Source organism: Hirundo rustica, chromosome 1, assembly GCF_015227805.2.
Source record: "Hirundo rustica isolate bHirRus1 chromosome 1, bHirRus1.pri.v3, whole genome shotgun sequence".
NCBI lineage: Eukaryota > Metazoa > Chordata > Aves > Passeriformes > Hirundinidae > Hirundo > Hirundo rustica.
Window position 1 is genome coordinate 19,809,635 of NC_053450.1, and position 15,903 is coordinate 19,825,537.

Sequence of the window (15,903 nt, forward strand, 5' to 3'; positions counted from 1 at the left end):
ACATTAGTTGGTGTTCATTACAGGCCTCATCTGCCTTTTTTTTTTTCCCCCAACTGTAAGTCCTTTTAACTTTTTAAAACGTACTATTTACAAGACAGCAGTGATCACTGGAATAGTACTATTTACATGACTAAACCATAAGTAGAATTGCAGACATGTGAAAATTAAAAAAAAATACATTTTTTTTTTTTTTAATAAATACTGCATAATGACAATTATGTACAAACCTTCCATGCGTCATGTCCTTGATTTTAAAATTTGAAATAATTTATGGAGGACTATGCATACAAGAATGTGTGAGCACATCTCACAGTGTCAGGAAAATGGTTATGTATTTTTGTTTAATATCCTAGGGGATATTGTAGACTGCATGTTAGTAGTATTTATTTGCTGCTGGTAGACAGGTGTCTAAATTATTTCAATAAATATAATTTTACCAGTCTGTTTATTAACTTAACAATAATCCATTATATAAACTCTGCAGACAAGACACAATCTCATTTTCTATGATATTGCACAAAGTAAAAGGCATTATAAGTGATACTGTTATTACTTTTTCCCTCTTAAGAGGCAAGTACAATTTGTTAATGGGAAAATTCAATAGATTTCCAAATAAAATCAGAATAATTCTGTGTGGCCATAAAGGTAAATGTAATGTACTTCAAAAATTATTGCAAGATTTCAATATTAAACCTTAAGTAGGTATTAAAGGCATACAAAGACCCAGGGGAAAAAAAAAAAAAAAAAAAAAAAAAAAAAAAAAAAAAAAAAAAAAAAAGGATATTTTGTTATTAAACATTAGCCAGTTACATTCTCTTTAAATAACATAACTTAATGAGAAGCTTGAACTTGCAGCACCACCCAACGGTAGTTACTGTCTGCTACAAAACCCAGGGTTTTGAAGATCCATTAACTGCAGTGAGGTTCTGGTAATGGTGTCAAATAGCTGACAGAGTGGTACTGAAAGGCTTTCTTTAAGGCTATTTTACCAGCCAAAGACTGGATACTTTCCAGACTGATATTACCTAATTATGTCTTTTGCAACACAAATGTAGTTTATGAAAATTGAACTTTACAGCAGAAGAACTGTATTGATTTGTAACCTTTGTTGCTTTTGTTAGTTCAAAAATGTAGCAATCAATTTGGTTTAGTGCAAATAAAAGTGCTTAAATTTGTTTCCTAAAAATCAATCAGATACTTAATTTCTTCTCTTTCCAAAAACCTTCAAGAAATAATAGTTCAGTCTTTGAATGAAAGATGCTGGTGCTGAAAACAAATTTATTGAAGACATCTCACAATGGCCACATGATTCCAGTATTTTGCTGTAGAATTCAATTTGAAGGTGAGAAAAAATGAAAATAAGTTACCATGCACTGTACAATAAATTGCAAAAGTTCAAATATTTTCTTTATCAAATACATGCTGAATTACATTAATGTACTCCCAAGCCATGTTGCAAAATCCTTTTCAACATGCTTGAAAAAAAGTAAGCTCTTAAACAATATTTTTCTCAAATAATTCAGAAATGCAGAACAATCTGCAACCCTGAACCAAATATGGGGCAGAAGACAGTAATAAGTCAAAAGGTAGCCATTTTAGAATACGCTGATCATCCTGGGAGGTAGAGGGGGAAAAGAGCAAAAGGAAGAAGAGAGATTGGGAGGAGAGATAGAGAAAGGAGGTAAAAGAAGTGTACAATTTGCACATTATGTTGAACTTTACAAGGCTTGTACCTTTTACATTTAAATAAATTTAATATATTACACTTATTTCTTGTCACATAAACAGAATTTTAAATATTTGCTAGAAATTATTTTTTATTTTTAATATAAGTCTGCAAAAACACAGACCATGACTGCTTTAAAGAATGATAAACGTGGTGCGTCTTTGTATCACCCTGTTGCATTCTCTTCCCTTTAAAACCATGCACTAGTGAAATTTATTTTTAAAAATAATATAAACTGTTGAAAATGGCTGATTTTTTTTTTTTTTTTGCAAGTTGCAGCCCCAAGAAAATAATTTAAGTGTTCAGCTAAATCTGTGTCCATGCAAAAAAGTTTCTTAATTTCATACAGTACAGTATATCCACAGAACTTTATTTTTCAGAGAGTCCATCATGTCTGGGATTTCACTGTGTGGACAGCTGGAGGTATGAAGCCCGCCACTTTAAGTCTTGAACCTTTTCAATATGAAGAGTTTTCAAATCCCAAGGAACTGCTGCAAGTGTCAGTTGACTTTTCCAGCATCCTTAGATTCTTCTTTTCTTCCAATGTCTGCTAATCCACTGACATGTAACATGGCTTCATGTGAGGGTAACTCCATTTCTGTGGCATAACCAAACTTTAGGAGGGGAGGGCAGATAAATAAAGAAATGGGAGCAACAAAACAGATATGCCATTGAAAAGGACTTTTGTTGCATGAAACAGAGTGATTTTTTTAGTTTAGTCCATGGCTTCAGATTAGACCAAAACTGAGTCCCTGAACTCCAAACCCATCAGTTCTTCATGATTTCAGTCCATCACCTGAGGGCCTTCCATAGGGCACAATGTGTGCAACTTCCTTGAGAACACAGGATCGCGTTGCAGCCCTAGAAACAGGCTCAGAAGACACAACATTAAGCATGCAGTGTTACCAGGGTTTGCGACCTGTAATTTTATTTTTTTGTAACGCTGGTTGCTATGACGACAGTTTCACAGCTGCTATGAGCGAGCATAAGAAGGTCCTGTTGAACTTTCAAGAGATGATTGGGAAGCTCTTCTAGTGAGAGGAGCTAAGGTTGGGTCTACTAGGGAAGAAGGAGGGAAAAGTTTGAACCACCCAATCACCATGTTGGACAGGTCCAGTTCATCTAAAAGTATCTGTGCCACTCCCATAAAGGATTTGTGATCCATACGTCCATAGTCTCCCCAAACAATTATCTGTTAGGAAAAGAAACACAAGAAAATAGAAAAATTGCAGCAAAAATTTTAAAGCTTTAATCTGATTTATCAAAAAAACCCCTCTGTTTATTTAATTACAGTAAGGAATGAAATATCTGACTGCTGATATAGTTTAGTTCTGTGTATACTAATCATGATGCAGTGACAGATATTATCTGGGCACAAACAGCAGTTAGCCACAATACCAGAGAAAGCCCAGTGAGGGAAACCCATACATATAGCAGGAGCAAAATAAGTTATAACTCACTTTTGCTCACTTCTACTTGCATAAACAGCTATTACTGTTATGTTTATCTGCTCAGCAAGTATATAAAATATGACAATTTATTGCCAAATGAAGCATGAAACAAGTCTGAAACACATTCAGTGAAAACTGTACATGTGACATTTTCAGGTTCAGAGAAGTATTTATGCAAATTACCTGTAAAACTTTCCCTTGGGGACTTTCTTCAAATGATAGAAGTTGCTGATAAAGTGGTTCCAGTGTTTTTCTTGCTACCTTTGTTTTCTTTTTGGCTATGCAGACTCCATTTTCTAATAGATACACCTTTACATACGGTGCTTAGAAGAATGAAAATAAAGAACAGTAGGTAAAGAAGAACTCCCGATTTTTTCTGCATAACACATACACACTTTCTATCACCATATAAAAATCTGCTTTTAAAGGATATGTAACTTATAAGAACAAATCTCACAAGCAATATTAATAATTATTCCCATACAAAGCATCCATGCATTTTCTTTACTCTTCTCCTTGGGTGTGTTTTTTTCTTGAGTTCTTTTTGTATGTCTCTTTTATCATGAAACAATTCAGATTTTGACCTGAAAAAATCAGGCAGTCCTAAATATAGCATCCCTATACTGTACAATATGCAAAATAGGCCTATTAAGTAAATGGACGACTTGCAATGACTTTGGTGAGATTTGGATTAATGCTCCAAATTGTTAATAATTTAAAAGTATCTACAAGGTGAAAATCAGTGAAGAAAAGACTGACACAATTTCTATTTTGGCAGAAGAGCTTGCTAAAAATATCATTATATTGTCCTTTTCACATAGTGTTACAGGACATCAGATTATAAAATAAGGAGTAAGTATCAAATATTGTTCTACTTTTTGACTAGATACCTGTTCCACATCTTGATTCCCTCTTCATTTCTAAGACCCCTATATAAAATCTTCAGTATATACCTTTCTTTCTACCCCATAACTAAGGATGCTTTTGCTATTACCAAAAATATTTTTGGGTGTCCTGGCAGCCTGATTCTTAATTTCCTCCTGAAGCAGGGTTGATTTTTGGTGTATCATTTCAATGATAACAAAATCTATCATTTCAATATAGGATGCATTTCAGTATGCAACACTGTAATCTACTGAGATTTGAGTTTGTTAAGAGTTGACACAGCTGAACAGAAAAGCCAAAGACTTTTTTTGGTAGAATGCTATTCTTAGACTCATAGAATCATAGACTATACTGAGGCGGAAGGGGCCCATTAGAATCATCAAGTCTAACCGCTGGCCCTGTGCTAAGATTGTTACTAAGGATTTTCTTCCATACCTGGCAGTGTCTTTGAACCTGGTTTTACAACAAGGCCACGGGCTCGGATTATTTCTACTTCCAGTTGTCCTTTCTTGTCCATCATTCCCACCTGAATATCTCCTAGATAACAAAAGAAATCCCAGCACTGTAATTCAGAACTACTTTAATATATGAAATGTCAACAAAATTTCTAGCATGAATATGTGGGGACTTGTATCATGTTTTCCATCAGTAAGTATATTCTGGATTTTAACACTACGAGTTAATTTAATATTTACCTTCTTCACTGCTGTTTATGTTAGTAAACAGTTTAAAACCCCTGCAATAACAACTTGTCTCCCATCTTATATGCCTCTATTACTTCAAGTTAATTTCTATTTCTTAAGAGTTTCATATTAGGAAAAAGGCAGCAAGGGAATTAACACAAAGCAGCTCTGTAAAACTGCTTGAAATCTCTTCATTATGCCTCTAGTTTAAGAGAAGTTATGAAAAGATAACTTGTGAGTATAAAAGCCTGTAAACACAACAATAACAAATATTTTGCACCTCAATTTCAAATTTTTATACAATATTATCCAAGTGATTCAGAGAAAAGTTTGGTCTCATTAGCCCCATTTTAAAGATGGAAAACTGAAGAAGAGGTAAAAGGCTGAAATTTTCAAAGCAACTTTCTGCTTTTCCATGTCTTCATAAGCATCCATGATTACATTCAACTTTGGCCAAGGTTACAGCTTTGGTCTCAACCAAGCTGTTCAAAACCACATGAGAAATCCATATTTAAAGGGAATCTAGATAAATTTTATGTTCTATTAGCCTAACCAAACAGACTGTATCATATCTAGAAGATATAAACACTTACCCATTGATGGTGTTGCCAAAGTCTGTCGTCCTACAAGCTGGGCAGGACCAAGTCCATCCAGAAAATCACTGAACTGGCTGTCTGCAGCCAATCTCACACCAGGGAAGATCAAACTAGAAATAATATTGAAGAAGAAACCAACAAAAATTACACTTAAATTTGCCCTTTGTTTGTGTTTTTTATTTGTTTGGTTGATTTTTGTTTTAATTTGGCTTGGGGTTGTTTTTTTTTTTCCTAGATATTTTGCACTTAATGTTTGTGGGTTTGGTAGTACTGTAAGGAACTCACAAAACAATTACTGTAATTTTCAAAATCCCACAGTGTTCAACAAGCAGCAATTTAGCCTCCAGCATATAAATAAACAGGTAAAGAACGCATTAGTCCTCAATAATTTCCATTTTTTGTATTCTTCCATCATGCTCTCCTTTTACAACGCATTAAAGACCACTGTTCATTATCAAAGTATTCACATGAGACCAGTTCTTTAAAATAACAGACCCTTACCACTGACTTAGTTACATGAAGGTTAAATTGCTAACACTTCTCAGTTACTGTGAATTCAATGACTAAATATCAAATGTACACAGTGAAATTATGACATTAGATCAAATACTGGTTGCTATTTTCAAAATCGCCATTCGTTTGAAATATTTTGTTAAAAACGTCTTTGAGAATGACATCTATTCAATAACAGAATTGAAATCCCTTGTGGCAAATGACCAAAGTAACTTAAGATGAAAATGCTTGCCATAAATTATCTGTGACCCATTACAGAGCAACAAGAACTAATGAAATCTGTAATGACCAATCATTAAGAAATGTCCATCTCAAATGCGTATAATGCATCAACCTGGACACTAAGATGTATTGTGCAGCCCAGATGTATTGCCCTGTGCTGTGACCAATAATAAATCAACCTGCAATAAGACTTTTCTGGGCAATGTCTCAGATACACCACTCAGAAGGTTTTAACTTGGGTTTTTACGATAACCGTGATACATGACAGACTTATACTTCTGTGCAGATAATTTGTTCAGGTTAAAAGTAGCAGAATCTTTGAAAAGCTCTTGAGCCCAGCGAATGACACTTGGAAATGCTCTAGAAATGCTTTGTTCTGCATAGCACTGACATATGCCACAAGTTTTTGGAAGAGTACCTGTCCATATTTGTGTTTTACCTGGTGCTGCACCTGCTTCCTTTCCTGACACACTTCATGATGATGATCCTACCCACCATGTGCTCTTCTCATGGCACAGCAGAAATGATCCTCCTCCTTCTTGCACCAACAGTGGGAGACACTCACAGGGGAAGACTTAGGCTTAGTCCATCAGTAACACTGGCTTGTGAAAGGAATTCTGACTGAGCAGGACCTACTCAGCACTCAATGTGCTACTCTCTAACAACCAGTTTCATGGAGAAACATCCCTCAGTTTCAAGGAGAAACGTTAAGAAACCACAGCTTACTTTCCCTCAGAGCTGTAGCTGTTCATGCTCCCATCTGTTGACTCCCGGCTCGCCTGGCGAGTCATCCAGTTCCTCATCTCCACGGCCAGCCCTGTCTCCGTGCTCCTCTGGACGGTGCTCCGCAGCTTCTTGCCCCCTGCTTCTGTTGGAGACAAAAGAGAAGCCCCCATGCCACTGTGCTGTCACAGCTGGGCAACTGTGCACACCCCTGCTCCATGTGGCACAAATTCTCAGAGCCACAGATTAACGATCTGCAACAAAACTTCCATTTAAAAATTATCAATTTTTTAATAACAGGCAAACAGCATCATAAATCTCTTTTACAGGACCTTAGTTCTGTCGCCACCTGCTTTCCAAGGTCAGACAACACAAGTCTGCTCACAGAGGTAACTAGATTTACACAATCCATAGTCTCGAGTGTTTAAAATATATTTTGCCCTGATGAATAAGCCCCTCTTAGGAATTCAATTAAAATGTTACTATGATGTCAAAACCTGCACAGAAATGTTCTAATTCAGATGAATTATTGTTTTAAAAAATTTGGTAATTATCTCCTAAATCACGTTACAGATATCCATTGGTGAAGATAGTAAATTACAAATCAAGAACCCTTCCCATGTTTTCTTCTCTATTCACTAGCTGATAAATGTAAATTTGTATTTAAAATATACAGTACTGATTTGTATGCACAACATGAAACTTTATTAGCACCTCCAACAATTTTTTTATCTATTTGCATAGTTTTATTTTACTTGTAGAAACAGCAATGTGACAGATATCTGGGTATCAGACAAGGGAAAAATACTCAAACAATACAATAGCATTTTATTGTAGGAATTTTGATCAAGACCTCAACTGGATGAAACGACTAGGAATGAACCCTCAGTTTTTCTTTCATGAGTAAGACAGCCACTCCCTGTCATTTCTGATTTTAAATGCTGTTCCCTGCAATGGGGCAAGGAATTCTGCATACTGACTTCTTTTAATCTGTTCTATACACCTCTGGGTGCAGCACAATGATGTGTGATATACTATAAAAGAGCAAGAACTTTAAATATGCTACAACAAATAATAACAATTCTTAAATACTGATACAATGAGGGTAGAGTAATATCCAATATCCTAGGATATCGATGGACTCAGCTTCCTTATGCAGTTGTTTGTAACATCTGGTATCCTTTACACCTTCTCTGCTTCATATTGTACTAGAGGTCAGAAGAACTTCTGGACCTGTGAGGTTGGTGAAGCTTTAGGGATTTGAAAAAGGAAATGAGCAAAAGAAGGAGATTGTCCTAGGTTGAGGACTATCGCATCCCTGTGTGAGCACAGGGGCTGGCGTAGAGTAAGAGGATCTGCACCCTCGGACAGGGAATGGGAGAGAGACCTCAATTTCAATGTGTTTCACTCATTGTCACTGTTCTACAGGCTGCAGTGTGGGTTAAAGTCTCCCAAGCCCTTCAGTCAGGAGGAATATTAGGCCAGATAAAGAACATGGGAAATGTAGTGAAGTGGGAACTAAATACCTTGAAAACCACTGGCTCTTTGTCAAGAAAGATTAATAACTCTGCAATAGTTAGCAGCACTGAGACATTTCTACAGCAGTACATTTCTACAGCAGTATAATGAGTGATTCAAATCACATTGCTTATTACAAGCCTTCTACATATTCCTTAAGACCATCACTTTTAATCAGTACATACAAACAGTAATAGAAGTAATAATTTTCCTCTAGAACTTCAGATACCCAAATGAATTCAGTACCCAGTAGAATGAAGAAACAAGTTTTATTACATCAAACTTACTTCTAAAAATGCCCATCAATACCTGATGTCAGAAATGCAAATAAAAAAGGTACCAGGCTACCACAACATATGAAAAATGGTCAGAAATAAACAATGTCATTTCTTTTGGGTTGCACTGTTCCAAGTGCCTGGTGGTTTATTATTTACATTCAGCTAATGCAAGTTGGCAGCTGACTTCCAACAGTGGTCCAGAGTTGTTTTAAAATACAAGCACTCATTTAAAAGAAATATTCCCACAAACTGCCAGGAAAATATTGTGCTATTTTTTTGTAGAAAGGTACACTGCATCACAGTTACATGTGAAAGGCATACAACTCTGAAGCCCCACAGGATATTACTCTTCCTTCTATGAACTCTTTTGATGAGTAAGCATTCATTTTCATTCAGCCTCACTGAATGATGGTCATTCTGAAATAATTATTGTAAACATGAAGTCCCTAATGCAAATTTAAAAGGAAATCTCCATCTTGCATGATTGTTCAGTATCTTCATACATCTTTCAAAGATTTGTGAGTTTGGGAGAAATATATGTTCGATTGTGTAATATGTGAAGGAGTATATAGTAACTTTTACTCATTTGTAAGGCAGATTTTTTTTCCCTGAACTAGAATTATAAGTCTGTATGCCTTCATTGTAGAAGAACAGAATAAAAAAATTAACACATCCATTGCACATCTACTGAGAAATCAAGGCAGAACTTGTGCAACTGCCACTCAAGTCTTCATAGAGCCACACATGTTCATAGTATCCTTCTAAATCTTAATTTAAATCAGTCGTACTTTCCCACACTCATTTTAACTGAATTAAGTGGTCTGCTTCACATGACAACAGGCACACAAAGATACAACTTTGATACAGATTGGAAGTTAGGCATGTGTAGAACATCCAGTGTTTGTATAAGTGCAAGTGGTAAACAGTAATTATTTTGACCTTAATATGGAATTTAAGGAGGGCTGAAAGGAGGTTATGTGAATAACTATTTCCCAGTTCTCAACAGAAACATGCAGTTCTCTCGACTGGTCTCCAAAGAGAAAGATCTGACCTGTCATCAATAAAGCTCCTAATCATGATGTTGATACTTCTTGAACTAAGAACTGAAGATTTCAACAGCAAAATGGCAACTTGGAATAGAATTAACAGAAGACCCGGATCTGGGTGGCACGTCTCCTGAGCCACTGATTTTGACATGAATATTTTTTCAGATGAAACTTGGCTAAACTAATATATAATAATACACGAGAAATATCCCCACTTGATTGCCCCCAATACTAGCAATATATTTGTCCCTGGAAAAATGTTAATAAATCAAAAATAATCCTACAATTCCTTAAACAATTTAAAAGCAAAGACAGTATTTGTGCCATCCATATCTTATGTTCCATAAATTCAGCATTAAAAAATTTAAAAGGTTTCAAGAAGCAATGAAACCACCACGTAGCTACTCAGCTCAAAGTAATAGCATTTAGTGTTATACTTCGAAGCTGTAGCTGGTAGAGCAGCCAGCTGAAGATCTTATCACTCTACTAAAGCCAAACAGTTTTTCCTCATTCCTACCTAAAAATTGCAACCTCCTCTCCTGTGTAAATTTACCTACTCATGTGGCTACATTCCATACTGGACCCAAATCAGAAGGACAAACAACACAATATAAAGTTGTTCTTTTCCTTTCAAGACAGATAATTTCAGAAAAGATATTTGTGAAGACAAGCATGCAGTGGAATGAACCCAACTAAGGTAATACTAACCTCGAGCTAGATTAGTAACTTGGGAATGTACCACTCACTCAGATATCTAACTGGTGTCACTGCAAAAGTGGGGGTTGGTTTTATACTCCTAAAGTATATATACACTTAAACACTCATGTTATGCATGTTGCTGTAATCTTACCAAATGAAAAGATATGGAAATGAGAGCTTACAAGTGTACTTCGCTGTTACATTGCTGCGTACCTACTATCAAAATCATTTTACTCACCATTTCCTAAACTCTAATAAAGAACATTGAAAATGTTCTCCAAATTAGTATAAGCTAATTGCCCTAGCAAAAAGAAATTTCCCCAAAGTCCCCACCACAAAATATGGAATATATTATCTGGAAAACACTAGTTCAGATTCTTGCAGCCATATTGTAAGCAGTGGAATAAATTACCAGAAATAATGGCATTGGTATTTATGAAAGCACATTCATTCTTACAGTTAATCACGCTGGTAATTTAACTAATATGGTTACTGCAAATAGACTACACAAGCTCATTTTCTAAGTTACACATGGAATTATTTGTTCTCACAACTTGGAGTGCAAATCACTTACAAATTAGGGATGCAAAACTGCTGATACAATCTTCAATAACAGATGAGGAGAAGTCAAAAACTGTAGTGAATGCAACAGATTACCTTCCATCATCTGGGATCTAGCCAGATGAAATCTGGTGCTGGTGGTGAGAGCGAGAGCTCTCAGCTTGCTCTCGGCAGGAGCTTCCTACAACTGCTCCCCCGCAGGCACAGAGCCAAGAGAGGACATAGTACAGGCAGGCTGGCCATGCCAGTCCCCAGCTGGTATGTGATCTCTCGGCAGGACTTGTATGGAGTAAGGAGCAGCTGTGGCTCCACAAACACACTTAAGGGCTTGAGGCGGCTCCTCTCCCCACCTCACCAGGAAGGCTGCATACAAACTCCTTCAGCATTGTCATCTCAACTCAGGAGTTAGATCCACAAAGAGAATAAGCTGCCTTTAAGTGCCCATTTTTTAAGACTAAAATTCTTTACATACCTCTCTGGATATGTTAACTGGCTTGATAAAAGACCGTGTAAGAAAATTTGAACCTATGGAAGAAAAGGGGGACAGGGTAGGTATCAAATTCTCTTGCAGCTGCACAGCTCTGTTTCTGGAGCAACACAAGTTTTGTCTGCATTGAACAAAGCGTTTAGCTCTTGTTGAAGTACTAGGAAGCACAGCCAAGTTATTTCTTTCTCTGTTACCCACAGGCCCCAAGCAGAAGACATGGTTTAGGATCTATTAATTAAAGCAGGATTTGGGAAACCCAGATTCCATTGTCACCCGAGCTTGAGTTCATTTCACTGATTCTCATAGGTCAGTGCTAACAATCAGTTCACAAAGTTTTGTGTTACAGTCCTTCTGATGGACATTTTCACAATGCATGCTGTCAGCATTTCTGAAACCCAAAGGGCACTTCAGAGCTAGGGGGAAACTGTAACTCTAACTGTAGGTGCTTTCTCCTACATGTAAGGAAGCAGGGAAGATCTTCCTGTTTCCATGAGTGTCTGAATGTAAAATACTGATAAATTTTGACTAGGGCTGGAATGGCCTGCCCTGATATGTCCACAGCAGAGCTGCCTTCAGCAATAAAGCTCTTCAATATAGGAGTAGCCAGGTTTGGAAAGTGTGAGGGAGTCTGGGCTGACAGCCTCAGTTTGCCCCATGCATTTTTAAATTTCTTGGGAGGCCGCACCAGTTCTTCATTTTCGGTCAAGAAACACTTTTTCACTCTTGTCCCGTTCTTTTTGTTTCTTCCTCTGGCCATTATGGAAGCATGGTTAATTAAGACAGCACCCAAGAAAATGTAAAAGAGAGAGCTGAGTTAAATAGTCAACAATCAACTGCTAAACTGTTGCTTGCACTTCTGGTCAAAGGCTGGTATAGCAGATTTGGCATCCCATTCTTGATTAATTTCCTACAGGACCCAACAGGAAGCCATCAGGAATCTCATTTGCTCCTGGCCAGACTGCAGCATCGTTTGTCTGCATTCTACTTCCCTGTCATGGCAAGGCTGGTCTTATGTTCAGTTAACTCTGTACTTTGTTTTGGCCATGTGATGCGAAGTTGGTTTACCACATGTGGCTTCTGAGCAATGCTGTGGTTTAAGACAAGCACCTGCTCCTTATTCTCTCCCACATCTTAACGTGTCTAAAGCTGTATTCTGCCACTTTAATTTCACTGCTGTTCTGATGTCCATTCTCCAGTCTTAACTAATCCTTCAGCAAATTGTTAAGAGCATCAGAAAAGAGAAACTGATTTTTCTGTGTGTGGCATCCATCACTTTAGGAGCTTCAATTTACAGTTTTATGTTCTCAAAAAGGTTTTCAAAATATTTTTACAGGACTGAACTGTAAACAAAGAGCTGCTTTCCTACATACACAACAAGTATTTAATGTTCCTAAAACTTTAGTATCCCCAGCATTATTATTCAGAATCACATGCTACATAGAAAAAGGACACGTAACCATCTTGAACACCCTTAGCACAGATACTGAAAACAAACCTTAGGGTTTGTTACTCCTGGTAACCCCAAGTGTATACAGAATCACAGCACAGAGGTCTGATGTTTGGCCATTCCTTCGACAAAGAATGAATCAAAACAAATTAAGCACAGCTGTAAGGAAGAGAAGAGCTAGTGCTGATGTCATTTCCACTTCTCTTTTGGTTACCTGGCTCTGACTATGTAACAATAAACAGGCTATGCAGGTCTGGTTGGATCTTCTGTTTTACAGATGCCGATTACAGATCTTGACAGAGAGATGCAGATCAGGAATAGAACTACACATAGTCACTTAGGCCCTTCCAGCACCACTGCAGAGGTCTCTGTTTCTGTTACAGATAAGGCATCAGTTTTCTAGGTGTGGTCAGAGGATTTACCTGCCAAAAGCCATTTACCTGCTGTAAACCTCAACACAGTGATATGACAACAAAAAGCACATGGTTTTGTAGCCCACAGCTGTTATATCTCATGTGACAAGTGACCTGAATGAACAGTTCTTCAGGAGCCCTCATTTAGACCAGTTATGATCTCTACACAGATGAATATTCTATAATTTAAATGTAATAGGTCTGTAATAACTTGTGCATATTTTGTGCATGTATCAAAACAGAATGGTAGGTAGCATTTTATACCCACTTTGAACATCCAGTACAACAATCCATGTAGCTACAAAAAGTGCAAAGCAGTGGGAAATCAGTCTCATCCCTAATCTATTAAAATCCTGAAAAACAGAGCAAATAATTTTGTGGAATTACATTCTATGTATCATTTATATAAAGAATAACTAGATAGGTGTACATCTTCATCACAAGAACTCTTCATATGCAGTCTCTGATTTTGCAAATGACAAAAGATGATCCTCCAAAGTAAACAGAAACCATTTCTGCAGTTTTAAGAGATAATGTTTTTATGTTTATATTGACATTCAATTTTCTGGATGTATATGGTTCTTATTTATTTAATAAAACCCATTATTTCATGCAATGTCAAGAGCAGATTAAAAATGCTTAAACAGCAAAGAGTACATATATTAAGGAACTTAGAACTGGGGGTTTTTTGCATTATATGAAGTGAGAGATACTTTCTAAATATGGAATAATGGAGGTAACACAATTCTTTACCCCAACCTTATTTTTATTGTAGCAAGGACCATTTCATATACTATCAGACAGACCTGGGCAGCATTTTTGAATGATGTAGCAAATGTGTTGAAACAATTCAATACCCTCCATTAAGGCTTAATGAGGCTGACGGTGCCAAGAAGTTGGATGGCTACTGAGATTACACAAATTAGAAACAGCTCTTCCTCCTCTGCTTTGTCTACGATTAACAATGATCTTATGCAAATATCATTATTTAAATAACGCCAGTTCACAAAAAACTGAGCAAACTTCACGTTGTAATGACCCATTTTCAAACTACCACTGTTAAACATTTACGTCCCCAAACTGAAACAATGACAACACAGTGTGTTGCTGCTCTGATTACACTCTTGACCTTGACATTGAAAAATGACAATTACAGCACCTAGATATGAGACAGGTTTTTCATAGGCTTATGTAGGTACTGCCAGAGATGCAACCTAACATACGCTGTAGCTTCACTGCTGCTGCTGCTACAGCCATATCCAAATTACCTGTCAGCTATTCAGGTACATTCTGCAGTGTAACCAGCAGTTCAGAAGAGAAACAGAACTATAAGAGAAACACAGCTTTAAAATTCTAGTGGGCATTTCTAACTCATGTTGAAGTATGTTGTGCTTTGACTGTCAATCCTTCTGCAGTTTCTTCTACTTTTCCCCTAGTTTTCCAGAATAAATGTGATTTTTTTTTTTTTTGTCATGCTCTTTACTTTACCAGCAACAGTATAGTTTTTTCTATCCTTATTTTTTTAAAAGGTCTTATTGATCTTGGCATCTACAGCTACTTCATTAATACAGTTTCTGAGTATATCTGGTAAAAACACTTGTGACTTGCTCGAAATGCCTTCTACACTGCCTCCACTCTGGAATGCAGCCCATGGAGCTGCAGAAATGGGACAGACCCACCACCACGATGGAGAGGCTGACCCAAGTCAGCCCCAGAACTGTATCCTAACAGCAAACAGAAAAAACTAGCAACTATATGTAGAAATAGCTTCCTCCTGCTGCTGAGGACTCTAGGACGGTGTAGATGAATGTAGACGAGAGATCTCTGAAGTTAGGTTTTAGAAGATGAGGTTTATTGTAAGGGATGTGGGGGCCTTGCTCGGAGCTGCCAGGCTGCAGCTCGTGGCAAGGCCTAGGAAAGTGGGGGAAGGGAGAAGTAGGGAGAGGAAATTCCAAGAGAGGAAAGTCCTCAGGGAAGGGTGCAAGCAGAAAGAGCGCAAAGAGCAAAGAGCAAAGAGCAAAGAGACCGTCCAGCCCCCTTGGGACCCCTTATCAGGGGTCTTCAAGGTGGGCTGGAACAAGCCTTGGGCCAATGGGGTTACAGATACCTGATACTTCAGGGGAGGGGTACAGGTGTGGGATGAACCATACATTGAGGGTGAGACAGAACATTCCATTTGACCTCTGGGTCTGGCTGCAGGTAACTTTCAGATGGTCACATAACTGTTTTCCCAGAGATCCAGTATCTAATACATCTCAAACATCAAAACTTACTTTCAATTCTATCTCAGTTACAGGTTTCACATTCTCAGAATAGAGGCAATCATATTTATAGGGCTTTCTGGCTTCATCCTCCCCAACAACTATAAATTTAAATGTCATACAGATTCTTATGGAACAATTATGATTGCATAATTCAGAGTGCTTTTTATCCTCCAAGATGAATGACCCCACCATTGCATGCAACGTGCAACAGTCTCTGTTGTGTTAGCATTGATTGAGCCAAGGTCTTTAAAGCTTCGTCTTTTACAGTGGATAACCTGCCACAGGGCATTATACCCTTCTTTCATATCCTTCCTTGGCTCTGCCTATGAACATTTCAGATAAACAAGGTCATCTTTACCACCAAGGCCAAAATGTAGGCCAACTCCAAGAT

General features: G+C 37.3%; 1 protein-coding gene across 50 annotated transcripts in view; it reads right to left on the reverse strand.

Moving 5' to 3' along the window:
* Window positions 1–784: 784 nt before the first annotated feature.
* Window positions 785–15,903, reverse strand: part of RIMS2 (regulating synaptic membrane exocytosis 2) — a 456,916-nt gene continuing 441,797 nt past the window's right edge. For 49 of the 50 annotated variants that reach the window (XM_058419196.1, XM_040054978.2, XM_040055074.2 and 46 more), the window contains 5 exons: window positions 6,803–6,944; window positions 5,339–5,451; window positions 4,498–4,599; window positions 3,361–3,500; window positions 785–2,918 (listed from right to left, as the gene is read on the reverse strand). In XM_058419196.1, coding sequence (XP_058275179.1) covers window positions 2,700–2,918; window positions 3,361–3,500; window positions 4,498–4,599; window positions 5,339–5,451; window positions 6,803–6,944 — 716 coding nt within the window. In that variant the 3' untranslated portion in view covers window positions 785–2,699. The remainder of the gene's footprint in view (window positions 2,919–3,360; window positions 3,501–4,497; window positions 4,600–5,338; window positions 5,452–6,802; window positions 6,945–15,903) is intronic. The other variant, XM_040054682.2, reaches the window with a different exon arrangement.